Raw genomic sequence first — 27,660 nt, forward strand, 5'->3', positions numbered from 1 at the left:
GGCTGGAAGGCAGCTGGTGGCAGGTGGCACCAGGATTCCTCCAGACTCCGCTCAGAGCCTGTGTTTGTCCTGGCCTGGCAGGAGCAGCTGCCCAGAGCTTGGCTCCCTTCCCACCGGGGATCCCTCAGAAGCTGTGGGTGGTGCAGCAGCAGAGGCAGGGATGGGCATGGCACAGAGCTGGGCAGGCACCTCTGGGCGCTCAGAGCAGCTGTTTGCCTCCCATCCCGCGTCTCCTGGAGCATCCAGCTCTGCCTGGGGCCATGAGATGATTACGGCCCCTCTGTCTGCAAGGAGCTTCATTATAAAGGCAGGATGGAGCTGGGAGCATTTCTGGAATACTCCAACCACTCATTGTTGCACCACACGTGGCTGCTCTGTATTGTTTCACACAACTCCTTTCAGCTGAGTGATTCTTCTACTCAGAGTGAAAGCAGAGATGATTACCCTGAAAAAAATCTAATTACAGTTGCTCCACTTCTAACATTTTTCTAATGTTTCCTTTAATGCTGTGAGTATCTCGCTACTACTGCTGTTCCCAGCTCGGGATCCAGCCTGGGGCTGGGCACAGGCAGGGAGCTGTGGGGAGAAGAGGAGGGTGGCAGGGCCAGGGCAGCTCTTGGTGGGAAGTTCCTTTCCTTGGATTCTGTGTACAGGGTGATTCCAAGGAGACACAGAGAGGACTCCTGATCCTGGCAAGGGGGAGGAAGTGAAACCCTTCCTTTTTAAGAGTTTTTAAGCATCTTTTTTGAGAGTTTCCCATCACTTGTTCCCCTGGATGAACCCTGAGCTCCCGGTCACTGCAAAATCTTGGTGTTTATGAATGGAATTGTCACGTACTGGCTTTGTGCTGCTCGGAGCCGGAGGGGACGTTCCTGAGCTCGCCCCAGCAGGGCAGGATGTGGGTGGGTGTTTTCCCCTCGCGTCCCCCGGCCCTGACGCTGTGCCCGTTCCCCAGGAGGTGCCGTTCTCCCGCGTGTGGCGCGGCAGCCCCCGGCCCCTGCTCGGCGCCTTCTCCCTGGAGCGCTTCAGCCCCGCCACCACCCAGCTGTGCTGCAAGGTGTGCGTCCGGCAGCTGCAGGGCCACGAGCAGCTGCTGCACATCCAGACCTCCGTCCTCGAGGTAAAGCTCCGGCACCCCCTGTTTTGTAGGGCGAGAGGGTCACAGAACAGAATCCTGGAATGGGCTGGGCTGGGCTGGGCTAGGGTGGAAGGACCTTAAAGCGCATCCAGTCCCACCCCTACCATGGGCAGGGCCACCTTCCTCCATCCCAGGTTGCTCCAAGGCCCTTGGACCCTTCCAGGGATGGGCCACAGCCTCCCTGGGCCCTGGTTCCATCCCCATTTTTGTCCCTTCCCTGTGTAGTTTTTGCTCAAAGCTGTAACCAGTCTTTAAAGCCTTGCAGATCCCATTTCCAGCAGAAATCAAGGCACAGAGACTCATCAGCACTAATGATAATTTATCAATCATTTAATAATTTATTGTTTGGTTTGGTGGTTGCAGTTTTCTAGCAAGAAGCTCTTGCAGAGCACTGAGGGTTGGGTACAAACCGTGTCTCATGGGGCCTGGGCCCTGCTCACAGCTGAAAGAGATCAAACCCACAGCTGAGCAAGCTGCTGGTCCGTCCCACAGCAACAAGAACTTCAGCAGCTTCATTTTTTTTTAGATTATTGAGCATCTTTGTTGATTAATCCAGATTAATACCTCTGGATTAGAGCTCTGCACCCAGAAATGCTCCGTGCAGGGAGTGCAGCAGCTGGGCAAGAGCAGCACAGACATCATCCTGTATAAAAACTCCTCAGAACTGGCCGAGTGTTTTTCCACTCCTTTTTTGTCATTTCATAAAACCCCTCTGCCGCTCTCTCTGTATCTCCAGCCCGTGCTGCTGCTGCTGCTGCTGCCATGTTTCCCCTCTCTGCTGTGTTTTTAAGGGCCCTGTCTGTACACAAGTCCCCAGAGCATGTTCCAGCTCTGCCTTCAAACAGATTTGCTGGTGTGGAAGCTTTTCTCATGCCTATCTCCAGCAGTGATTGAAGAGGGAGGATAATTTGACTGCCAAATAAATCTATAAGTGACACCTCCCCCCCGGAGCTGCTCCTTGCGTGACAATGCCCGGAGCGCCCGGGTCGCTGTGCTTATCTCACACGTGCAGGGCAGGAGCATCTCCCGCTCTGAATATGGAACAGGAGCAGCCAGAGCCCGGGGTGGAGCTGCAGCACCATTGCTGGGCCTGGCTGGCCCTGGGGATGTGTCAGAAATGTTGGATGAAGAGGCTGCGCCATCACTGTGGGTTAATATTGATGCTGTGTCACTCTCGGATGAGTAATGCACTGAAATTTGACTCGTGTTATGCAAGACTGGTGGAAAAGATCTACAAAGGACCTGGATTTCAAGGAGGGTGGGAGAGCTGAGGTGCTTACGGAATTCAGGTGTTTATAAAAACCCAAACAAACAAAGAAACAAAGACAAATTTGTGTGTCCATGTTTCAGGCTTAAGCACTTGAAGATTTAGAAACCCAGCACTGCTCTGCAACACAAAGATAACCAAAAGAGAAAACTCATAGAAGGAAAATAACACTTTTAAAGGTTTTTATGCAGAAGTCCTTGTGATGTTCTCCCAAATCACAAGAGCACCTCTTAGCTCTGTCATTTTCTGGTATCAATTCAAGCCACAGGAGGAATCTGAGGCCCAGGTTTGATTCTTCCTTTACCTGCTTTGCTTTCCTGTTCCCTGCAGACTGAGAGGGAGAACATCACCTTCTTTGCACACGAGGACAGCAACTTCCCCGCCCAGCTGGGCCCCAAGGCCTTCAAGATCCCGCACTCGATCCGGCAGCGGATCTGCGCCACCTTCGACGCCCCCAGCGCCAAGGGCAAGGACTGGCAGATGCTGGCCCAGAAAAACAGCATCAACAGGTGATGGCAGGGCCCTGGCAGCGGGACTTTGCACCTGAAGTGGGAATTAGTCACTGTGCAGGGGGTGGTGTGTTTGTTTGTTCGCTGGTGCCAGGGGTGCGGGTGGGGAATTCAGGGCTCTCAGGGCTGAGTGGGGGTCACTCCTCATTTCCTTCGTGAGCAGCTGCTGGGAGCTGTCAGCTCCTCGTCCTGGGCTGGGCATTTTTCTGTCCACCCTCAGGAGTCCAAGGCTGCAGAAGGATTTTGTCCATCATGGAAACAGGTGTTCAAAGCACTTAGGAGGCTGCACGTTCCCCCAGACAAATCCCCTTGGCTCTCATGGGTGCATTTCCTATTCCAAAATGAATCCTGCAGATTTTTTCTTTTTTAAGGGAAAGACATTTTTGAAAGAGAGAGTCATGCTCTACTGTTAGGAGTAATAATATTATGATTATTAAAACTGAAAGATGCTGTAAAAACCAATTTACTTCTTACTTTGCTTTTTCCGCTTGGCTAAATTAAATCGGTGGAGGCAGCTCCCTCACAAAATATTTTCTGATTGTCACAAACTCGATGAATGTGTTCCCAGGGGAGCAGAGGAATACTTAAATCAAGCAAAGTAACTTTCCATTGGTTTCTTGCTTTGCATGGGAACCTCAATAAACCACATCTGAACCAAAGGAAAAACAGTTTTGGATAAACATTTTTGTTTTACTGAATTCTGTGCAAATCACCCCTGCAGGGTCCTGAAAATTGCTCATTAACAAAACAGAAAATCCCAGATGAAAGGTGGTGTGTCTTTGCATGACCACAGGCATCAACTGCTGTTACAGAATCCCTCTCCCTGTCCAATCCCTGCTGCATTTCCCAGAGATGCTTCCCAGAAGCAGATTTGTTTGCCCATCTTGAGGGCAGCACTGCTGGGCCTGAGACACCCCGGGCTCGCTGTCCTTGTGCTGGGCTGGGCAGGTGCCACCTGTGGAACCACCCCAGGCTCGTGGTCACTGTCCTTATGCTGGGCTGGGCAGGTGCCACCTGAGGAACCACTCCAGGCTCGTGGTCACTGTCCTTATGCTGGGCTGGGCAGGTGCCACCTGAGGAACCACTCCAGGCTCGTGGTCACTGTCCTTGTGCTGGGCTGGGCAGGTGCCACCTGAGGAACCACCCCAGGCTCGTGGTCACTGTCCTTATGCTGGGCTGGGCAGGTGCCACCTGAGGAACCACCCCAGGCTCGTGGTCACTGTCCTTGTGCTGGGCTGGGCAGGTGCCACGTGAGGAACCTCCCCGGGCTCATGGTCATGGTCCTTATGCTGGGCCGGGCAGGTGCCATGTGAGGAACCACCACACTGGGGGGCTCCTCAGCTCATCCCCCCAGCTCTGGTGGAGGATTTTTATTTTCCCAGTGTGGGCACAGGGTGCAGCTGCATCCCAGGCTGCTCCTCATGCTTTTTCCCTCCTTCCCTGCAGGAATCTCTCGTTCTTTGCCACCCAGAGCAGCCCCTCCGCTGTCATCCTGGACCTGTGGGAGGCGCGGCACCAGCACGACGGGGACCTGGACTCGCTGGCCTGCGCCCTGGAGGAGATAGGAAGGACACACTCCAAAGTCTCAGACGTGGCAGAGCCCGAGCTCGAGGAGCCCGAGTTCCCCTCCAGCAGGAACGGGCTTTAGTCCCTCTGTACCCCCAGGACGCGCGGCCAGCCCGGCTCTGACACTGGGGCAGGGGACAGGAGGGTTTGTGCCCCGTGGGGATGGACTCACCCCACACAGCAGTGGCAGTGGGAGGAGCAGAAGCAGTCCTGCTAAAAATCCTCTGGTGATCAGGAAAATGAGATTCTCCCTGTCCTTCTCCACTTAAAATCCGTCTTTTGGTGTCCCGAACAAAGCTGCACTTCTGCCAGCCCCGGGGCAGGAAGGAGAGGGACACAGAGCCATAAGAGGTAAATGTTATCGTGTATTTAGGAACCAGTCATGTCAATGTAATGCCTAGTGAAAATCAACAAATGATGTTGGATATTTAGAGCCACTGGAGGTTAACCCCGGTTAAAAGGTTTCTCACTTCGAGAGTGGTTTAAAATCCCATCACATTGTCACTTTATGTCTGCTACAGGAAAACTGAAAATTTGGCCTTATCCTGTTCAGATGTTTGAGGAATTAGAAGATCTCATAATTATCTCATATCATGTGTATTCCAAATAATTTCTTTGAAAAATTTAGTCCCTTAATGAATGTATGTTTGCTGCAGAGCTTTGCTGCCTGCCCTGTTACCAAAATGACAGAACGAACCCCTTCTCCCTGAGACTGGGGGGTGTGCACACGCAAGAGGAATTTTCTAATTTTCTACGTCTGCAAACTTTCTTAGTCAAAAACTGTCTTTGGGGGTGGATTTAAATAACCAAATAACACACGGGAAATTTCCAGCCCTGTTTTAGCGAGTTGAGACATTTATTTTTATTACTTCATGCTCTGGGGCTGAGCTAAGGAAAGGTGAAGGCAATCAGCACAGCTTCGTTTTGGTTTGGTTTCAGACTGAAACCACAAACCCCACACGGCACTGCCAACACTGGCCTTGATTCTGTTGCACATTTCGGGAATTTCACAGGATCCAGAGCTGGCTGTGGTACACTTGGTTTAGTTACAAATTCACCACCAAAATCAGAGCCTAACCAGAGAATTCGCCTCGTTTTTATCCGTTCCATACAAATATGATTTCTGACTTCACCCAAACCAAAAAGAGCTGTCACTGTGAGCGAGGGCCTGGTGGAGCTGGTACTGAGCCAAATCTCACCATTATTTTGACCATTCTTTTCACCCCCATCCTTCACCAGTTCGTGTGGCTGCCAGGGGCACAGCCAGGAGAAAGCAGGAACAGAAATGAGGCTTTGGGAGCTTTGTGGAAATGCAGGAAACTGAAAACAAGGATTTGGGGGCTTTTTTAGCCTCGTGAGAGAGCAGCACAACAGGGCAGGTCCAGTCTGGAACTATTCCTTCACCCGGGATTGCAGTGTGAAAACCTCAACAACAACAACAACAACCACCACAACTCTCTCTTGGCTCCTGCTGCTCTGAACTTGCAAATGTCGCTGCTCTCCCAGCTCAGAAATACCCTGAGACTTGGGAATCCTGAGACTTGGGAATCCTGAGACCTGTGCAAACATTTCCTGCAGCTCAGCGTCTCCCGCAGCCTGGCAGGAGCTCCTGCGTGCAGGGGCAGCGCGGCGGCTGCCAGCAGATTGAGGGGCAGACAGAAATACCGGCAGAGCCGGCAGCAAGCTGTCACTGCTTTTAGCAGCACATGCTCCTCGCTGGGCAGGAATTATATTTCCAGTGACTGCCAGTCCTCCTCCTCAGAAACCTGTTCTTCGTTGGACAAAATGTCAGGCATTAGAAAAAACAAAATAAGGAATGGCATCCAGGGAAAAGCGGCAGTGTCTGTGAGCTGCCGTTGTCGGGGAAACCGGCCCCAGACTGTCTCCAGCAGGGAATTTGTTCTCAGCGCCTTAGATCAGCTCTGGTTCTTGAGCAGGCTGGGGCTGGGTCCCCCAGCAGAGCCCCAGCCAGGCCTGCAGGTGCTGCAGGGCCATTCCCGAGAGCTGCATCCTCCTGCTCTGTTTTCCAAACCCCTGGGAGCTCCCCTGACATCCCGGGCCCCAAGGAGCTCCTGTGAGCTCAGCCCTCCCATCTTCTCCCCAGGGAACACCCAGGGGTTCTGTCAAGCCTTGGGAGCTCTGGAGACCCTCCCAGTGCAGGACACCCAGCTCTGGTGGGAGCAGAGCCCAGCCTGGGCTGGTCCCCCAAAGCTCAGCTCGGAGGGACCCCAGCCCTGCACTGGAATCCCAGTTCCACCCACAATCCCGTGGAGTTCATGTCCTGAAAGGGAATAAATGTCCAAACTGGACCATGCCAGAAGGAAACTGTTTCCTCGTGGCCTGGGGCAGGGCTCACTTGGATTTTGCCCTTTAGGTTTTGCTCCCTGGTTTTCCTTCCCTTTGGCTAAAGCAGTTCTCTGTTGCTGATCTCACTCTTTGAGAACCTGAATATCAACAGCTCTCGAGTTTTCCTTCCTACTCCTGACTGTTTTGATGCTCTTATATCTTTAAGTGGACCAGAAATGCCCCAACTATTTATTTCCTTTCTCCCTTTCTCTTAAAAAGACCTTTTGGAAACCTGTGCACATATTTACATGAATTGACCCAAAACACAGATGTAGAGGAGCACCTCTACAAAAGGAAAAGGATTAGAGGCAAGAAATTAAAAATTCATTCCTTTCTTCTGTTGTATAAATTACGATATTTGAAAAACAATTTTCCCAAACTAGGAAGTAAAAGAAAGAGAAATGTGATTTTACCCCCTGTAGATTCCACGTGGCTGCCCTGGCTCTGCTCAGAGGAAAGAAGCCATTCTGATTTCACATCACCAAAGAATCTGCTTTAATAGATTTTCATCTTCCTGAGCACTTTGCCCAGGTATTTCTGTGCCGTGAGTCATTCCAGACTAATGGTTGCATTTTAAAAATTACTTCCAGCTCCGCCAGCACCATAAAGCTCATTTCCATTTCATACCGCCCTGCACTCCCACGGAAGTTTTATTGGGATTATTGCCATGGCTGAAAAGATACCAACAGAATTCTCTCAAAATCCAGAGAACTGCTTTTGTCATTGGTTTTATCTCTGGCTGCAGCTGGGCCTGGGCACTGCTGGCTTTCAGAGACACTTACTCAGTATAAATCACCAAAAAGGGATCTTGCAGGGTCCAGCGTATTCACACCACACTGCAAGTCCATTCTTCTTCCCCACTTGCAAGGCAGTGCTGTATGAGTTTTATCACATTCAATAACTGATCAATTCCAGAGCAGCTCAGGTCCCTGGTGAGTGAAACAAGGGAGGGACTGGGCTGGGCTCCTGGTCACCATCGGAATCTTCTTTCTCCAGGCTGTTTCTGCCTGTCAAACACAGATTGCAGTGAAGAGCTGCGTTAGTTCTTGGCTGGTAATTAATGGAGTGGAAAACAGGAAATGAGATTTTAAGCCCTTGGCAGCCATGGATGAGCTCCAGGGTTGCCTCTCTGGCCTCTCCTTGACTGATTCCCCCAAGGAGCTCTCACCTGTGGCACAGCAGGAGCAGGTGAGCATCCCTCACCCAGAGCCTGTTCCACGCTACCCCTGCTGTGGAGCGTTTCCCAGGGCTTGTTCATTGCTGGGATGAGCTTTGGTGAAACTCGTCCCTGGACTCTGGGGGGTTTCTGTGACAGCACATGGAACACAGATCTGTCCTTCCTTGGACATTCATGATGGTCTGGTTAAAATTACCGAAAGGATTCCTGAGCAAATCCAGTAATTAACCCACACGGTTCCTGCAGCCCCCACTGCCACTGCAGGTGCTGGTGATCATGACCCATTCCCAGGTATTTCTGTGCCGTGAGTCATTCCAGACTAATGGTTACATTTTAAACTGGAACGCAGTCTTGCCTTTCCTCATTGCCAATACCAGCAGCAATGGTAGCAAAAACCTCGTTTCCAACACAGACAGAAAGAAATAAATCACTCTAGGATTAAGGACTCACTCGGAGCATCGATGGATGGTGACAGTGTCCGCAGGGCACGAGGCAGAGCCGCTGCTCTGCTCCTGCCACGAGTGAAGGAGAACCTGTCCGTATCCGTGTTCACTGTTCTGTCCAAAAATCCAATAAATGTCTAGGAATTTGCCACTATATTTTTTGTATTAGAGGTGAATAGTGCAGATTCTACTGGTGTTTCTTGTCTGGGGCTGGGGGGGTTGGGGGGGCTGTAGTTCTCAAGCTGTTGCAAAAGCTGCTTTAACTGAGCTGTGGAGTTGTCTTGGTTTGTGCTTTACAAGGGAGGGCCAGGATTCGTGGGCAGCGTGCCCTCCTCATGCCACAGGGTGCCCAGAGCAGGAGCCACTGTGCCCTGCAGCCAGGGCTGAGCTGTCCCTGGGCTGGTATGTGCCCACAGGGCCATGGCTGTGCCAGCAGAGCCGTGGCTGTGCCAGCAGAGCCATGGCTGTGCCTGCAGTGCCGTGGTTGTACCCGCAGAGCTGTGGTTGTACCTGCAGAGCTGTGGTTGTGCCCACAGGGCTGTGGTGGTACCCACAGGGCCGTGGTTGTGCCGGCAGAGCTGTGGTTGTGCCAGCAGAGCCACGGTTCTGCCCACAGGGCTGTGGTTGTGCCCACAGGGCTGTGGTTGTGCCAGCAGAGCCACGGTTCTGCCCACAGGGCTGTGGTTGTGCCCACAGAGCTGTGGTTGTGCCAGCAGAGCCACGGTTCTGCCCACAGGGCTGTGGTTGTGCCCACAGGGCCGTGGTTGTACCCGCAGAGCTGCGGTTGTGCCCACAGGGCTGTGGTGGTACTCACAGGGCCGTGGTTGTGCTGGCAGAGCTGTGGTTCTGCCCACAGGGCCGTGGCTGTGCCCACAGGGCTGTGGTTGTGCCAGCAGAGCCATGGTTGTGCCCACAGGGCCATGGTTGTAACTGCAGAGCTGCGGTTGTGCCCACAGGGCTGTGGTGGTACTCACAGGGCCGTGGTTGTACCCACAGAGCCATGGTGGTACCCACAGGGCTGGGGTTGTGCCGGCAGAGCTGTGGTTGTGCCGGCAGAGCCGTGGTTGTGCCGGCAGAGCCGTGGTTGTGCCCACAGGGCTGGGGTTGTGCCGGCAGAGCTGTGGTTGTGCCAGCAGAGCCGTGGTTGTGCCCACAGGGCCATGGCTCTGCCCACAGCTGCTCCCTCCGTGTGCCTCGTGAGCCCTCGGTGCAGAGCGGAGCCCGTGTCACCCGTGTCACCCATCACTGTACGTAGGCCTCACTGTCCAGCCCCAGGAAATGTGTAGCACTTCATGAAGTTCAGGGTGTCCTGCACTGAGCTTGGCATGGCGGGAGGGGAGGACACAGATCTGACCCAGGAACAGGGATGGTTCCTCCCAAACCCTGCCAGGACTGACGACACTTGGGTCTGGCAGTGTGAAACACCCAGCACCTGCCGTTCCCCACACTGGGATTGGGAATGTTGACCTATGGCTGGGATGTCTCCTCAAGCAATCCCTTCAGGTTTCCCCATTTGGGCACTGGGGAAGGAATATTTTTAGGTGAAGCTGTAGTTTTTTGCATCCTTCCCCCTTTCAAACCCCAGCCCTCACTGCTGAGCCTCAGGGCTCCCTCAGTACCTCACCGAGCTGGACGGGGCACACACGAACCCTGGGCTCACAAATCCAGATTCCTGGTACGGATCTGGGAACAGCAAACTGACATCACCTAATCTGGGATTTGGGAGCGAGCAGAGCTGCCTCCTCCCACCTCTCAGTCAAATTCCTCCCACTGTGACTCCGATCCCAGCTGATAAATGGGTACAAAAACGTTAAATGTGCACCTTCTGTTGATCTGGCTGTGGTAAAGTGTGATGCTGGTCAGCCTGGTGAGACTCTGAGCAGTGTCAGACAAGAGATAACAAAATTCCCATTGCATTTTCAACTTCCAAAACTTTGGACCAGCTCTTAGGTGAAAACGGGAGGAGGAACTTCAACCTAACCCAACACAAACTATAACTTCTAAAAAGCAAAAAAAAAAACCCACAAGTATTCCTCTAGAGAGACCTCTTTTCTCTTCTGCTCCTTTATTTTTGCAACAAATAGGTTGTGAAAAGGTTGGTTCTTGGCTGCTCTGCCTGAGCCTCCCTCCATGCCCCAGGCTCGGTGTGTTCAGGGTGAAGGGGGGCAGAGCTTTGGATGCTTTCTTTAGGATGAAGCTGAAGGAGTGGGGAAGGGAGACAGAACACGGGATCAAAAGCATGGCCTTGGCTTCATACCACACTTTCTGTGCCTTGTTCTATCAATGTAAATTCTGAATGTTGTACAGTAGAGATACTTGGGAAAGACTCCTTGGAAAAGGCTGCACTGGCTTCTTTTTTCAGCACATGTACATATATAAATATATATACATATATATATTTGGTAATGCCAACCAGCTGTGTTATATTGTCCTGGAGAAGTCAAACTGGACAGTTTGGGTGTTTCTGTAGAGTTTCAGACCTGTACGGCCCCGGCCTTTGGAGAGAAATGTACAGATGAGAATAATGGATATCGGCTATTTATGAATAAAGAGTCTTTTACTGACATCTGACCCTGCTGTCCCTTCACTGCTGGGATCAAACAAGGCACGGCACTGGCAACGTTGGATTCCATGGAGGTTTGGGGGTGGGGTTTTTTTTTGTTTTAATAATTCAGTGTATTTCCCTTTCAGAACAGCCCCCCAAAACCCTTCCCGGGCCATCCCAGAGACTGAAGGTGGGACAAAGCTCTGGGGCACCTCCAGCACTGTCACACCATCAACCCTCCGTGGGTGACAAATGGGAGCCTGGGCACGGCCCTCACCCTAAGTGGGCTGTAATAAAATGAGTTGTTAATGCACGCAAAGCAGAGGCGCAGGACAAGTGCCATAAATCGGGATCTCCTGCCAAGATTTTACTGCCTGCTCTGAAGTTGTTATCAGCAGAGACACCCAACGCCATCTCCTGTCACACCCCCCTTTAGAACCAACAGCACCGGCATGAACGGCCCCGACAGGCCCTGTAAAACCAGCCGGGATTCATTGTGTTTGCAGGGAAATGGTGGCTGCTATCATAAGGAGTTCATGCACTGGGATTTAAGGAACAGCCACTTAAAAATGCTGCTGCAAGAAGAGGCTGCTGTGGGGGAAGGTCCTGGTTTGGGCCATTTCAGCCATTCTGAAAACACAACCCCAAGGTGACATTTCCAACACCAAACCCCACCTATTTATTCTTAAGCATCTCAGAAATTATTATTTTAAAAGGACTCAATTTGCAAACAGCTCTGAAAGATTGCATTTAACGAACTGTCAATTAAAATTTGTCTAATTCAAGCCTGAACCTACCAAGAAAAATTGAACTGACACCTCTTAAATGAGACCTTGAGCATCAAACTAGAAAGTCCCCAAAACTCACCTGCAGATGGATTAATGAAGCACTGTGAACCTTAATGTAATTGCAAAAGGAGTAATTCCAGAACCTGCCAGGAATAAAGGGGCACTGAGCCCCTCGCCAGCCAAGCAGGACCTTGAAGACGTCCCAGACTCGTTTAGTGTCACCAAATGTCCCCAGAGCAGGAGGCTCTGGCACAGCCCGTTCCTGTGGGGACAGGGAAAAGAGAAGGAGAGGAAAAGCTGCTCTCCCTGCCTGTGTTTATTTCTTGCTGTGCTTTGAGGCCATTTGGTTGCTGACTCAAATCCTGTAACCCTTCTGTTGTGACAGGAGGCAACACTGCAGAGAAAACTCCTGGTTACAAACACCAGGGACTAATTTAAACCAAACTGAATAAATCCCAATCTGGGCTCTGCTAAGGAGCTTTGCGCTTTTTTACTTTTTTTTTTTTCCTCTTCTGAGATATCAGTTGGATTTTATTTATTTTATTCCAATACTTACCTGCAGACTGTTTTCCCTTATTTTGTTTTTGGGTTTTTTTTTTTCTTCTTTTTTCCCCTTAGTTCACCAACAGCCACTCGCAGATTCAAACCCTAACTCATGGTCAGTGCCCAAAGTCCTACGGAAAGCTTTGTTAGAAAAACACTCAAATAAATCACAGGCTCTTAAAAATCCATTCAGAGTTCAAAACGAGCTTTAAAGCAGGTCCTTCAAAGAGCTGGGTTCCAAAATCCCGAATTTTGTCTGGGATCTCGGGGTGAGACAGACTGGGCTGCGCAGGAGGGCTCGGAGCTCTCCATCACCTGCTCCACCAGAATTAGTGGGAAGGGCGCTGAAGAGCAGTCACTGAAATCAGAGAGAGAGGGAAAAAAATACCCCCGGCTTTTTGGGAGTGTGAAACAATCAAATATTGGCATTTAGGGCAGCCCCCGTGCCCTGCAGGGAGGGCAGCGCTGGCTGTGCCTGCATTCGGGGGCATCCCAGGACTTCCCAGGGACATTCCAGGGGCACAAACATCCCCACCCCAGGGCCAGGCTGTGCCCACAGCCCACCCTCAGCTCGGACTGGTCCCAGACCCCCGGGACCTGCGGGATGCCAGCATTTCCTCCCCTCTCAGTGGGGTGAGCAGCTCATTAAATCTTCCCGGCAAGGTGATTTTATTATCAGCTGCCAGGCCCAGAGATTTACTGCCCCATTCTTCACCTGCCCTCTCCCTGCTGCTTATTCCTTTGTATTTGTTAATGGCCTTTTCTCGTGTTATATAATCCTGTCAGGAGTGTGAAAATGTCTCTCAGGACTGTTCATGGGGTGTAAATCACGCGGCCCGTGGCGCTGACAGCGCTGAGTGTTGGTGGCAGGAGCCCCGGCCTGTCCTCCAGTAATTGTCAGCACATGATAAGAAAGTGTAAGATTTAATAAGGTCATAAAGCAGAATGGCAGGAGCCGGGCTGAACGGTATTTTTTTCATTAACATTCAGAAAATCTGGGTTCGGTGGGACAATAAATTAACAGCAGCTGAGCAGAAATGACCCATTTGATTATTCAAGACTTTCCAGGAGCGCGGGGGAAGCAGCAGGGCCGGGAGCACCTCTGCCATTCCCACAGCAAAGAAATTCCTCTGTGCCCTCAAAGCTCTGCTCCCCGGGCACCGAGCTGAGTCCAGCCACAGAACCACGCTCGGGAGGGGGGAGAAGAGAGGCTTCGCAGCTGATTTAGCTTTGAGTGGAGTGAAAGCAAATATTCCCATCACAGCTGGTGCGCGCTGGTGGCAAAGAGCTCAGTGCTGACTGCCAGGTTACAGCGAGTTCCCAATGCAGAGCCCCAAACCAACACCAGTAAAGTAAAATTTTAGAAAGTTATAAAAAGAAAAATAGAGGTTCTGCCTTCCCCACTCAAACATCTTCCCCTCAGAGCAGTCATAGCCCCCCTTTCTTTGGTGCCATCGTGTCCCTCGGGGCAGCTTCTGAAGCCACGCCTGGGACACAAACTGTCCTTGACCCCCGTCCCTTCCCTGGGACGCAGCAGCTTCCCCCACACCCCACGAGGTCCCGGCCCTTCCCAAAGCACAGGTCCAAGGCTTCCCCACGAGCCTCGGCACTGAGAAATACCCGAACCACTGCTGTCACTCCTGTGAGGACTGGGACGTCTTGGGCTAAAAAATCTGATTTTTAAAGGTGCTAATTAGCAGCTGAGCTCTTCTGAGAAATGTCACCCCGTTTGTGGGCGACAAACACCTCTGAGAGCAGGACCCTCGATTCCCTCATCCCCATTTCATGGATGTACAGATAAATTTTCCCCCTCATTACCTGGAATCGTTCCGGTTTCCTGCTCAGACACTTGCCCACGGCTAGCAATTATTTACTGCTCATTATCACGGTCTCCTGTCAGATTCAGGGAGCTGAGACTGAGCAGGAAACAAGGAACAGAAATCCCGGGCTTATGGAAACACCAACAACATTAAAATGCAAGGGAAGAAGAAGTACCTTAAGCTCCTACGCGATTTACAAACTTCCCGAGGAGTGACAACCATTCCTGAAAGGATTTGTTACCATCAGACCAATTTAAGGGGCTGTGGCAGTGCTGAACCCTCTGCATTTAACATTGACGGGGAAAGAACTTCACAGTTTTGCTTCACAGAAAGTCAATTAAATTTTGACTTTGGGAAGGTGCTGTGATTTCCTTACGTGCATCCTGTCCTTCACTAATTATTTCTCTGTTTAATTCTCGCTGCCAGGGAACGCACTCAGAGCTCTCTGCAAACAGGAGGCTCATTAAAGCCTTGCTCCCGAGTTCACGGAGATTACAGATGTGCACCAAAAAATGGATGCTGCTCTTTAAAAAGTGCATTCCCCCCCAGTTCTCCTTGAAGAATGAGTTCCATCCTGGCTCATTTTCCTAAACAGCTGACGAGTCCCTTAGGAAATATCCCAGACAAGCAGGGCCCATTTCTTTCCGTGCTTATTTCAGTCCCCAGTAGCTGGTGCTATTAGAGATGCAGAAGGGTAATGAGGCAGCAGAGGCTGTTATTGGGGACCCTGCTGGAGGGATGAGGGGCTGCCAGGGCAGGAGCCTCGCCTTGGGCTAGCTGGAATTGGAATTTTGGGGGTAAATTAACAACTGGACCTGAGCCCAGATGGGAAATGCTGCCTGTGCCCTGCAGGGCTGGAAACATCTTCTGACACTAATACAGAAAGGGGAGGGGGTGGTACCTGGGCAGAGCAGGAAACACCTGGAATAAGAACCTTCCTTGGGTTCCTGACAGGCCAAGGGGATGCTCCGGCTGCCTCTGGATACTCTGCACAAGGAATTTTACAACTCCCTCCATCCTTCCCAGCACTTTCACGAATTTTTTTTATCACTAACCAGGGAAATCACCTCATTATCTCCATTATTATTCCTAACAGCACCGGGAACGTTCTGAGGTGTTTCACTGAGCAGTTTAAAAATCAAGCCAAATCCACCAGGCTGAGAAACACCAGAGAAAAGTTTAAATTAATGGTTTTTACTCCCTCCCCAACAGTTGTGTTCGTGGGAAGCTTTCATTGGGCTGGACGCGGGGAGAGGCTGGTGCCAGGCACAGTCACATCAGATCAGGGCTCCAGGAGAACTCGGGAATGAGACAGACACAGCTCCTTCTGCTCCCACTGTGCCTCCAATCACCCACCCTGTGTGTTAGCAAACCTTGTCGTGCTGTCACAAGCGGCCCCAGCGCTGAACTCTGCCTTGTCCGGACAGCTTCACTGCTCATAAACACAGCAACCACAACCAAAGGCTGCTTATGACAGATTGATTCCTCACTGTGCATTGACCCTTCCTCCGAGGCCTTTTATTCAAATTAGAGTAAACCCATCCTAGAAACCCGAGCATTAATTGTTATTATTCCAGGCTCCTGAAACACGGAGTCCTCCAGGAGCAGAGACCCAGGGCTGGCAGAGTGAGACAGCACGGCAGGAATTAAAGGCAATCAGCAGAACCTAAACATGTTAATTCTCACACTCAGAGCCAAACTGGGACCCTTAATGGCAGAGGGAAGGGCTCTGTCCCTGCCCGCAGAACAAACCCCAGCTGCTGATCCCGGCTGGTGGCTGCACGGTGGCCGCACAGGATTGTCCAAACCTGGACCCCTGAGCACATCCACGTACACCCAGAGTCAGAATTTGCCAGACCTCTGGTGTTGTAAAGCCGGTCCTGGATGCCATGAGAAATCCAACAGGTTTCCCTGCAACAGCTCTGAAGACAACCAGGAAACGCTGAGCAGATGCCACAGCTCCCCAGCATCACCGCCTGCCGTTATCCTCTGTGACTCCCGACGTGCAGCGCTCATTCCAACGTTTGATTTTAATGAATCCATTCAGGAGTTATTAAAATCACTGCCCCTCCCGCCAGACAGAAGAGTGGCTTCACTCAAAGACAAGAGTTCAGCTCAAGTCCAGGGGCTGCAGCTCGAGTGGCAGAGAATGAGCACTGTGACACTTTTAACCTGTCATGGAGAGGGTTCCATGTGGGAGAACCCCAAAGGACAGCAAAGGACCAGGAATGGCAGGGAAATCTGGACTCTCTGAAGGGGCACAAGCTGAACTCTGCTCCGGGGGGAGATGGACTCGGGCTGGGATAAAGAAAAGACAATTCATTGCTCCGGTTCCTGCACAGTGCCCGCTGCTGAGCCCGTTACAGCCACAAGGAAAAGCAACACAAAACAGGTTTGTTGGGTTTTTTCCCTCTCCCGAGCACCACGTCATTGACACCCATTTAAATATTCAGCAGGGCGAGCGTTCTGCTGTTTAGTCTCATCACGCCGTGGAAACACGGGCTGCGTTCACCCCTCAGATTTCCCAGCAGAAATTACACAAGCCTGGTGTGAGCTGAACATTTGCGATAAGCAAACCTCCTCCTGCTGCTCAGGAGCTGAGACCTGAGCTCCTCGATTTTCCGAGTGGCTGCAGCTCCCACCCCTCTGCAAGGACCGAAACCTGCCTGGCAGCACCTGTGCTCCCTCACTGCCCAAATTCTGCCCCGACAGCCGCTCAGAAATACCCCGAGAACGCGCAGGGCTGGACTGGCCACAGGAGCGGGGCTGGGGAGGGAGAGCGGCTTCTGTAACATCCCAAATGCCGGGAACACAGAAAATCCCCGGACCCAGAACAAGGCACGGTGCTCCTGCTGTAACCCAGGCACAGAAAAACACCATTTCTGCTCCTGGAAGCATTCATCACTGCCAGTGTCCCCGGAGGGGCTGTCACTGCTGCTCCAGGCTGGCATCTGGCAGAGGGGGAGGCACAGGGGGAATGCAGAGGAGACGGGGGAGAAGCTGCCAAGGAGACGTAATAAATTCATTTCTCCAACACAGGACCAAGCTTGGCGTTAAATGTCAAGTGCTGGATTAGCAGCTGGGGGGGAACAAATCTCTGTTTCAGCCTCTGAAATCAAAGTCGATTGGGCCAACTAAAAGGCTGAAGGAGGTGACACCTGGGAGTGAATAGAGAAAGGATTTCATCGTCTCCCCTGCCCCGAAATTCAGGTAAAAATGTTGCCCTGCAGAGGTTCAGCGGGGTCCCTTCTATCCTTGTCCCTTCCCTGTCCTTGAATTTCTCCTTCCAGGTGGAAGTGAAGAGTCCAGAGAAGCTGAGCTGTTGCTGTTCCCAGCGCAGCACCGAGCCCGGCCTGAGGCGATGCTGCTCCGCACGCAGCAAATGCCAAGAAAATTAAAACTTTCTTCCTTTCTTCCTTAACTTTTTTTTCCTCCCATTGAAATTCAACATCCACTCCAGCGAAGCTCTCTGCTGCTGGGTGACCTTTGTGTGACCTTTGTTGCTGGGAGCGCCAGGAGGGACCAGCCCAGCCCTGGGCAGGGAGGGAAGGACTGGGGTGAGCTGGCTCTGGGGGTGCGGGGAGGATCCTGGAATCACAGCCCAGGACACAAGGACAAAGCTCTGACTGCCAGGTCTGCCGATCGCTTGTCACCACCCCAGCACAATTCCACCTGGGACAGCTCCAGAGCCCCTGGATTCTGGGATCGGGGCACCTCCCTGGTGGCACCAAGTAAAAGTGACAACGGTTTAGCCCAGGTGCCAAAACAGAGTCACCTTACAGCCTATCAGCTTTGTATGTTTAATACATTTGACCTCTTTTTATTCTGCTTCCAAACTCTTCATGCCAACAGTTGATTCCTCCTGCTTAGAAAAGGAAAGAGGTAAAAAGCACACGAGTGGTAGAGCAAACCCCAGCAGAGCCATCCATGAAACAACAGAGAGAAAAATAATCCACTTTCCAAACTTTTATAAGGCATAAATGGGTCTGTGTTTGGGTAAGTTCTGCAGGATTCTTGATCCAAAACAAAATATAATTAGAAAATGAAACCTTTCTAGCAGTTAGCTCTCACAGTCTGGGGGTTTAAAACACTTCTGTAAATAGAATTATCTGCTTCAGAGACATTAAACCCACCAGTGGAATCTCTTGCATTACCACATCGTGAACATCTGACCTCCAACACGGGGAAATAATGAAAAATTAATGGATCCAGATGTGCCAACCCTGCCAATGGCAGATGTTCATTTTACACACCATTTAGAAATCCCCAGTGCATTGGAGTACATGAGGATAAAATGATGGAATAATGGGAAGAGAGGGAACAGTGCTGGGGAGTGAAATGTGCACCTTCCCAGGAGGTGGAAATGCAGGGAAGGGCAGGAGATCACACTGAGAATGTGTCCCCTTTTTATGGCAGCAGCTCTAACTCGGGGACTTCTCTCCGGACACTGCTGGGACTGTCCCCAACACCTTCATCCAATCATTCCTAAAGGTGCAGCATAAAGAACAAGTGGCAAAGAGTTTGAAGGAACAAAACATGGTCAGAACTCACCCCCAGCAGGAATTTGCCAGCCTCGATCCATTCCTCTGCCACGAACGACCATTTATCTTTTTTTCTCCTTTTGCTTCTGGAGCTTTTGTCCTCTTGGAGATTATCTTTGCCTCTTTTCTGCCCGTCCCACCTGGCACTGACCCCTTAATGAGGTCCAGATGGAACCATCCCTCCTCAGCTCTGCCTGTCCTGCCCGGGGGTTTCACTGTGATGCCTTCGGGTTTAACTTTTATATTTTTCAAATCCTGTACTGCCTGGTGTGTAACTCTGAAGTTTCTTGTAGCCTGTTAATTTCTGCTCCCTCGTGCTAGGTAGATATAACAAAGCATCAACTGCACCACAACCCCACTAATGCCCCCGTATTTAGGAGGGATCTGTTGTTCCATCCCTGAGGTTCTGCACAGAGTTCCTGCAACCCAAAAACGCATCCCTGAGCAGAAGAGCCTTCAGAAAACTGCTGCTTGGAGTGTTCAGGTGTCCAGGGACACTCCCAACCCCTTCCCCCCACTCCTGCAGCCCCTTGCACCCTCCCTGGGAGCTTTGGGGCTGCCCGGGACCATGTGTGGATGTGATCCTGAACAATTTGTCCCAGCAGGCTCTGAAAGCCCTGGCTAGGAGCCTGTTTGTGCTCAGTGCTTTGATAACAACCCTGATGACCAAACCTGAGAGCAGGGAGGGGAGATGGGAGCTGGTGGTGTTTGAAGATCAGCTCAGTGCTCAAAGCTCAGCCTTGCAGCAGCAATCCTGAGTCGGTGCCTTTGATTTGCACACAGGTGACAAAGGCACAGTTCTATTGACCAGGCAGGATCGATTAAAGCCCTGCATGGAAATGTTCTCTGGGGCTCTCTGTCCTCCCCTTGGAGGGTGTGAGGTGCTGCAGATCCATCCTGGTGACAGAACACATCCAATTCCTACTGGATCTGGGTCACCATCCACCCTGGAGGAGGCAGGAGCAAGCTCTCAAATCATCTCAGCCGCTGCCGCAGATCCCCACACAAACTCCAGACAGCACAGGGAACCTTCTCCCCAGCCCCGCGTGGGATCAAGAGGAGAAAAACTGGCATTGAAAGGGAAAGAACCAAACCTGAGTTCAGTGCTTGGAAAGGGAAACTGCTGAGGCCTCCCTGTTCCATTCCCAGCTCCAAGTGCAGGGTGCGGGGCACTGGGCTGGATGGGGGCACTGGGCTGGCTGGGGGCACTGGGCTGGGTGCTGCTGTGATTTTCCTCTGTAAAACACCCCCCAACAAACACCTAAGGCAGGACAGAGACAGGGCTGCAGCATGGGCACCGCTGCCTGCCCAAGGTCACACATTTGACCTGTGGCACAGCTGGGCTGGGCTCACAGGAGCCACGGGAGTGCCTTGTCCTGTTAGAGCAGAGCCCCGGAGCTGAGCAGACAGGAGGACACGCGGTGCCCGAGCCACCCACCCCAGAGGGACAGGAGACGTGTGGGGACAGTGGCCTGGGCTGCCCTGGGAAGGCTCATCCCACCCTGTGCTGCTCGCTCAGCATTCAGCAGGTGGACACGAACTGCAGAGACTTTATTTACCACTTTATGGGCAATAACACAAAGATTTATCAATCCCCAGAGGGAAAAAAAAACGGGGGAAAAAAAAAAAAGCCCAATTTCTCAGCTGAGATTAGAGAGAAATAGGGAAGGGGCAAATCCTCGGAGCACAAACAGATTGCACTATTTATGTATGAAAATGTTTTCTGCATCTATAAACTTACCGTGCCCAAGCACTTTAATTAATTGCAGGGGTTGCCATGGCAACCTCCCTAACTCAATTATAGCTCTGCAGAGGTGAGTGTGCTTGTGCCAGAGCAGGTACTTCGTGCTGGGGCTGCGGTGGGGAGCAGCTCCCACGGAAATGGGAGCACGGTGGGATCTCTGTCAGGAGGGGCAAGGGCTGCTGCGGACCTGACCCCCAGCGTCCCAACAACTCCAATTATCCCGGTTCCACCCACTCCGCAGCCCTCTGAGGGATGACACAACACGGGAGCACCATCAACAGATTGGTGCCCAAGTGTCTGACTAAACACAGCTGATTTCCCTGGCTCCAGCCCGGGCTGGGCAGAGCAGCAGCGTGACAGGTGGAGAGGAGATTTTGGGGAGAGAACTGCAGCCCCTGACAGGCTGCGGGAGCCCCAGGGCCCCAGGTGAGGGGGACACAGCTCCCACAGCGGGACCTCAGCAGGTACAGCTCAACTGCCCGGCCCTAAAGGTCTGCTCTGCGCAGATCCTCCCTCTGGCACTGCCGAATTCAGCCTCTTGTTTGTGCCTCAGCCCCCGCCTGTAAGATCAGGGCAGCACCTCCTGGTTCCTGAACAACTCCGAGACAAAAATTATCATCAGCTCCGAACGGGCAAGGTCTGTTTGAAGGTTCCTATCAGATTAATGATCAATACCACAGGAGTTACTATTCACTCCGAGCCTCACAAAGACCGAATTTCTTCCCTGCACCACATCAGACAAACCATCTGCATCACAATCAGCGTTTGCCTCCAGACAGTTCCAAAGCAGAGGCAATGACCCCTCTGTGTGCCACAGATCCGAACGATCAACAGGAAAACAAAGGCAGGAAAAAGAAAACGGAGAAATGACATTTCCTCAGCGTTATCGCCTGCAATCTGTGCGATGATAACCTTTCCATCCATCATGAAAAGTCACCTGCCACGTGAACGGGCTCCATTCTCCCCACACCTGCTCTGCTCTTATCTTCGTTCCTCTGGCACCTCTTCCAGGACTCGTGTGACAAAAGGCACCTTGCCAGTCCAGCTCACGTGTCTGTCACCCCCTGTCCTGAACGTAGCTGTGGCAGGATGTTCCTTTGCCCCTCTCCAGGTCCTGCCACTCGAGTTAAGTGTCCTTTTCTCCCATTTTAAATTAAATGCTTTGTTAGGTACCTCTAAAGGTGTCTCTGGTGAGACTCTGTGGTATTTCTTCCCCTCTCTGCCCTCATCCTTCAAGGTCACGGACAGAGACTCCAGCTTGTTTCATAAAGGTTAAATGCAGCTTCCAGAAGAGGACCTTGAACTTTGGAGATCCGAGGGAGAGAAAAAGCAGCCCCCTCAGAGAATACAAATTGCTTTGTGAGCAGCAGTGAGCAGGGAGGATGGAGCAGCAGCTGGACAGAAAACAGCAGCTCCCATCCTGAGCAACAGCTTCATCTGTCTGTGCAAACCCACTGCTCCCTTCCTGCCTCTGCAGAGCAGGAACTTGCCAGAGGCTTTTTCTTTCAGCAGAGCCCCCACCAGCTGTGCCCGTGCTCCCTGAAGGATGCACAGAGTTAACTCTTCAGAGCTGGCATCTCCAGCCTGGCAGGCGAATGGATGCTCCCTTGAAGTCACAGTGCTCAGAGCCTCAACAAATTTTGCTCTGCTCTTCACCAGGCACCTTCAATCACAAATTCCTGCTCTCATCCTCCTAGGGCTGGGATTAGCCCAGTTCAAAGGATCCCACTCTTCAGGAAAGGTTTTTACTTCATTTTTCATTCTCTGCTTTTTTTCCCTGTGCCCACCCAATTTTGCTGGGTTACCAACAGAGAACTGCACAAATGCCCAGTGTTTTATGTTCAGGGTTGTGTTTTCCCCAGGCTGCCAGTGCCAGGTCCCCTGACTCATGTTCTCCCACTCTGAGGGAATCCTCCCCACAGCCCCAGTTTGTGGGTGCACACCTGTGCAAATGCCCCCTCAAATGAGAGCCTGGAACAACAGAAATCTCAAACTTCTCCAGTGGAATCCCGAACAACAGGTGTTACAGGGAGAAATTGGCCAAGCAGCTCCAAGTCTCCTAAGTGGGCTCTACTAAACTGAGGCTGGGTTTATAACACATCCAGAATTTTCTTCAGTCTATCAAGGCTCCATCTTTAAAAGTTTGTTGGTTTTTTTTTTGCTCCTCAGCGCTGTACTCACAGAGTTGTGGTAACTGGATGTGATTTTTGCCTTGGCAGGGTTTGTGGAGGCCGAGGCTGGCAGGGAATTAATCCCTGGCTCCCTGGCAGAGCAGCAGCCTCTGGAGCCCGGGATTATCAAGGTTAGTTTAGCAGCAAGCTCTGCTCGAGTGCATCAGACATGACTGGACATCTCCAAGGGCCAGCCAGCGCTGCTGAGGAATTCCAAAAACATCCTCCTGCAGAGAGACATTTCTGCTCTCTTCACGCCAGTTTGGTTTAACCCGTTAGAGGCACAGCAGAGCTGTGGTGGGGGCCCACTGCAGGCTGCAGTTGTTTCTGTGAATTCGGGGTTTACAATCTCTTGATTAAATTATATGAGATTTCTCCTTACTTCCAACTGATGGCTTCACTGGAATCTCCCGTGAAAAGAGCTGCAGGATCTTTCCATAGGTGTTTAATTCCTATTCGTATGTGTAAATACGTGTGTTAAAACAGGTTAAATAGATAGGTTAAAACAGGTGCAAAAAGTGGTAAATCAGACACTTCCCATTCCAGTTCTCATTATTCAAGAGCGAGGGAGAGCAGCGGACCAGAAACAAAACTCAGAAAGCCCAGGACATGTTGTGTGCCATTTGCTGAGCAGCAGCAATCAGACATCAAAATTCCAAACAGATAAAAAAGCCAAACCAAGCTCACACACTGAGAAAGTTCCGCCTTTGCATGGATTTAAGGCAGGAAAAGAAAAATCGACCTTGCTTCAAGGCATAAATCGACCTCTAATGGATTAGGATTTTTCCTGCGAGCAGGTCTTAATTAAGAACTGCACAAAATCACTTTGCAGCATTACTGTGAGTGGCAGCCACTTCTGGGGAGTTATTAAATTAAAGTGCTGCTGACGGGATCGGGCCATGCAGCCACTCCCAGGCCACCCAAGGGATCAGCTCCACACAGAGCTCCAGTGGGTCACAGTCCTGGTGGCTTTGGAAAAACCAAAGGGGACAATCCCCCCACGAGTGCCCTGCCCATCCATTCCCGTGGTGTTCCCGGAGCTGTGCCCCAGGGAATTGTGCAATGAGGGGTGCAGGGCTCTCCCGGGGGTGAGGGTTGGGTTGGGTTGGCTGCAGAGCCACCCACCAGCAGGGATCCAAGGGGACACACCTGGCAGGTGACACACCCAGCACGGGACACGCCCGGCAGCCCAAAGACACCAGCTCCGCACTCGCCCACATCTCCTCACATCTCCTCTCCTCCCGCTGCCCGGGTTCACCTCCCAGGGCAGATCAGAGGAGGAATCAGCGCTGACCTCTCACCCTGCGCCTCTTCCCAGCCCTCCCAAAGCCGCTCATTAATGCATCCCAGCACAGCACGGCCCCGCTCCTGCTGCTGCAGAGCCCATCTGCTCCTGATCCCGCCCTGAGCACTCCCGGGAAGGGCTCAGACCAGCCACACCAGGGGTCTGCCCATTTACACCAGTGCAGGCCACGGGCACGCTGGTCAGAGGCATTCCCTGGGCACAATTACTGGGGACAATTACTCCCTGAAGCATCAGCAGCCTTCATGTTTCTGCAGGAAATTCAGAGAAGGAAGCACAAAGATACTGAGAATCCAGCTAATGCCACGAGAAAAGGTCACAGAGGAAGCTGAGATCACAAGCAGTGTCAGGATTATCCCTCTTCCATCTCTATTTCAGCTCTGTTTTTTTATAAAAAGCAAAGTCTGCGGAAACTCGAAGCTTAATACTGAAAGGTAGATGCTCATCTACACCAACACCACCGCCCTTGGAGCACCAATCTTTGAATCTAAACCTCTCTGTGAACCTCACACTTGATCCCACACTTTGATTTAGTAAAGAATGATATGCACAGCATCATCTGCGGCTTCAGAGAGCTTCTGTAAAGGGATTTTTAGCAAAGACAGTGAACAGCTCTGCAGAAATTGTCTCCCCTCGGGTGGAACAGAAGCGTGTGTGGGCAGGATCCTGTGAGCAGTGCCAGCAACCCCAGAGCTGACCCTTTGAGGGCTGACCCTGTTGCACACCAACTTCTGAATGCATTTAACCCAAATTCTCTCTGCTCTGATGAATTAACTGCTCTCCACCAGAGAGCCACTGGGAACCTGTTGTGGAAAATAAACATCCCAATAAAAATCCCACCAACAATAACCCCTCCAAACCATTTAACAGTTGGGAAAAACTTAATCAATGATTTTTTTCCCCCCCTTCTCTTGTCAGCAGCTCTTCAGAGGAAATAAACATTCCATGAGCCCCTTTCATAAACTGAATACAAGCAAGGCTTTTTTTTTTTTTTAAATAACAATCCCCCAACAAATAACTTTAAAAAGACAGGCCCACAATGGAATGCAATTTATTCTTCAGGCTTGCACCTTATCCCACTTAATTACTCCACAGGAGTAAATTCCCTCTTGGTGGCAGCTGCCAACCCATGACCTTTACATCACAATTTTCCCCAAACTTCTGAGAGGCCCCCAGATTTCCTAAAGGTAGCGCTAAGCTGCTATTCAGGTGATGCCATCTGAAACGATGGTGCTGCATAATTGTTTTCCTGAGATCATTCCCAGTGAGATCCTGATGCATTATTTACACTCCTGCGTGGACAAAGCACTGCGGAAGTGCAGAACGAGTAATAAAATAATGTTACCCTGACGTTCCAAACTGCAGGGGGAAGAAAGCATTTCCAGCATATTCTTAACGCTAAAAGCGTTTTTTCCATTTTCATTGAAGTCAGTCTTTTGTAAAACACGTTAATCACCCGTCACACAGGCGTCAGGGTATCCAAGGGAACCCCGAGCCGGGATCTCATTCCAGGCTGCCCAGGTACCACAAAGAATCATCGCTAGCTCCCAAAAAAACGAAACAAATGCAGAAACCAGAGAGGGTGAGGAGGGAAGAGCAACTGGTGAGTAAACCTGGCAGGAGCAGCCCCAGATTCCGGAGTTATTCCTTGTCTGCCTCACACCCAGAGCCAGGTGATTACAGGAACAGATGTAGAGCTCTGGAAAGCCAATGAATCAATGCACAGTTAAATTACACAGCCCGTGAAAATCAATGGAAGCACAAGATATAACACCGGGATATAAAAATCCTGCAAACAATAAATAAAGCAGAGCCATATTTAGGGACTGCCTTGTTATTTATCTGAAGCAGGGCTTGGGCTCATTGTTCACACCTGAGCAAATCACTGCCCAAAAATGAAGCTCACAATGCACCTCTCCCATCTCCCCCTTAAATGCCAAATATCCTCACATTTATAGCAATTTCCTCTATACACCTCAGAGTTTCTGAGTGCAGCATCCTGCCCTTGTTCCTCTTCCCCAGAGAGGCCAGTGCAGGATAACAATTCCCTGAGGATCAGCGCTGGAGGGGCTGGAGAACCCTGGCAATCAAATCAGTCCAAACGAGACACCCACTTCAGGTGTAACACCTCCAGCATCTCAGGGTTATTGTTTTAAATCCTGCTTTTTCTTGGCTTCTATTTCTTTTTCGAGACAAAGGAAGAGAAAGAGAGCTGCAGTCAAATTAATGTGTATTTATAGCAGGCATTGATTGCACTATTTATTCATGCTCTTTCTGGCAACTCAAATCAGCCCCATGTCCTTAAGGGGCTCAATTTCCTCCTCACTGATCACCTGGAGCATTTTCCCGAACTCTCTGAGCAGCTCTGTGGTCGCAATGATTGGGCTGGGACAACTCCTCTCCACACACCTCCGTCCCTCTCAGTGCTCCTGAAGAGGCCGCGAGCTTCCTGCAGGACATCTGAAAGGATTTTCTGGTGTTCTGCTTGGAGAAGGCAGCGTTAGAGCCATCTCCCCCCATCCCACAGAGAATGGCCAGCGGGAGGTTCAGGGTCCCTGGGTAATCCCCAGCTCAGCTGCGAGATGCAGATTAAAGCCTCATCAGGCCCCTTTTCCATCTCTGTAGCACAGACTCATTTTCCAGGTTCAGAAGCCTCTGGAACGTTGCCAAAGGGAGAAAGCACCAATGGTTTCAGCAGCTCTGGTCCAGCCCCCCCAGGGCTTGCAGGGTGACACGAAGGTGGCAGTGGCTGCACAGCCCCGGCCCCAGCAGGAGCAGCAGAGCAGAATCCCAGTTTTCTGTGGCTCCCAAGGCCTGGAGCAGTGTCCACTGTGTCCAATCCAAAGCTGAAGGGCTGAAGCTCAGCACCAGTGGCTGTTCCTTTGCCCCACTCAGCTCACACCCCCTGAGCCCCACAGGTCCCCTCCCCTACATGGCAGAACTCCTGGAGCCTGTCCTCATTATTGTTTCATAAACTGCAGGGCTTAAGGCTTGTTTGTGTTACAGCTGCTGGCGTTAAGGTAACACTTACCCCGAAGCTTTCATAAAACTTTCAGAGCTGCTATTATTTTTAACCTGCTGCCAGAGGCGAATCTTCCAGGAGGAGGCAGCTCCAGGAGCCGCCGAGTTCCTCCTGGCAGGACAGACTCCGTGTCCTCACCAGGGCCGGCGAAGTGCAAACCAGTTCCCCCTGCCAGTGCCACCAGGGCAGAACTTTGGCTCAGTGCTGACCCACACAGATCCACCAATACCAACTTTCAAGGAGAAAAATGACAGGAGAATTAACCAGCTCCCCACGTGACAGCGGGATGTTCTTATCCATCCCGGGTTAATACCTCCTGCTCTTGTTATGAGCCACTCTTAGATCCTCCAAATTCATCACTTAATTCCAATTGCCCTGCAGAAATAGCAGGTTCTTTCGAAAACTCAATTTGAAAGATCATTAAAACATACAAAAGACTTTGTCTGTTGGGGGAAAAAAAGCCCTGCGTATACAGAGGAGGGGGGAGAGGAGAGCTCACACATGGAAAATGACAGCGCTTTCCACCTGAACCTCTTCAGCTGGAGTTGCTAAGTAACCATGACACACCACTGTGCATTCTCTGCAGCCTCTGGTCTGAGCCTGACAGGCTGATTAATTCTGCCGCGTGCCCAACCTGCACCACCAGTGTTTTAAACACTTCAGCATTTACCTGGACAGGAAGGGAGGGGGGTCGGGAGGGAGGAGCAACAAAACAAAACTAAACAAGAAAACCTACA

General features: G+C 51.3%; 1 protein-coding gene across 2 annotated transcripts in view; it reads left to right on the plus strand.

Annotated features, from left to right (window-relative positions):
* UNC5D (unc-5 netrin receptor D) overlaps positions 1–8,602 on the plus strand; it is an 88,968-nt gene extending 80,366 nt beyond the window's left edge. For both annotated transcript variants that reach the window (XM_032091946.1, XM_032091947.1), the window contains exons 14-16: positions 956–1,120; positions 2,736–2,914; positions 4,361–8,602. In XM_032091946.1, coding sequence (XP_031947837.1) covers positions 956–1,120; positions 2,736–2,914; positions 4,361–4,562 — 546 coding nt within the window. In that variant the 3' untranslated portion in view covers positions 4,563–8,602. The remainder of the gene's footprint in view (positions 1–955; positions 1,121–2,735; positions 2,915–4,360) is intronic.
* The last annotated feature ends 19,058 nt before the right edge of the window (positions 8,603–27,660 follow it).

The sequence above is a fragment of the Corvus moneduloides genome, chromosome 27, assembly GCF_009650955.1.
Source record: "Corvus moneduloides isolate bCorMon1 chromosome 27, bCorMon1.pri, whole genome shotgun sequence".
Lineage (NCBI taxonomy): Eukaryota > Metazoa > Chordata > Aves > Passeriformes > Corvidae > Corvus > Corvus moneduloides.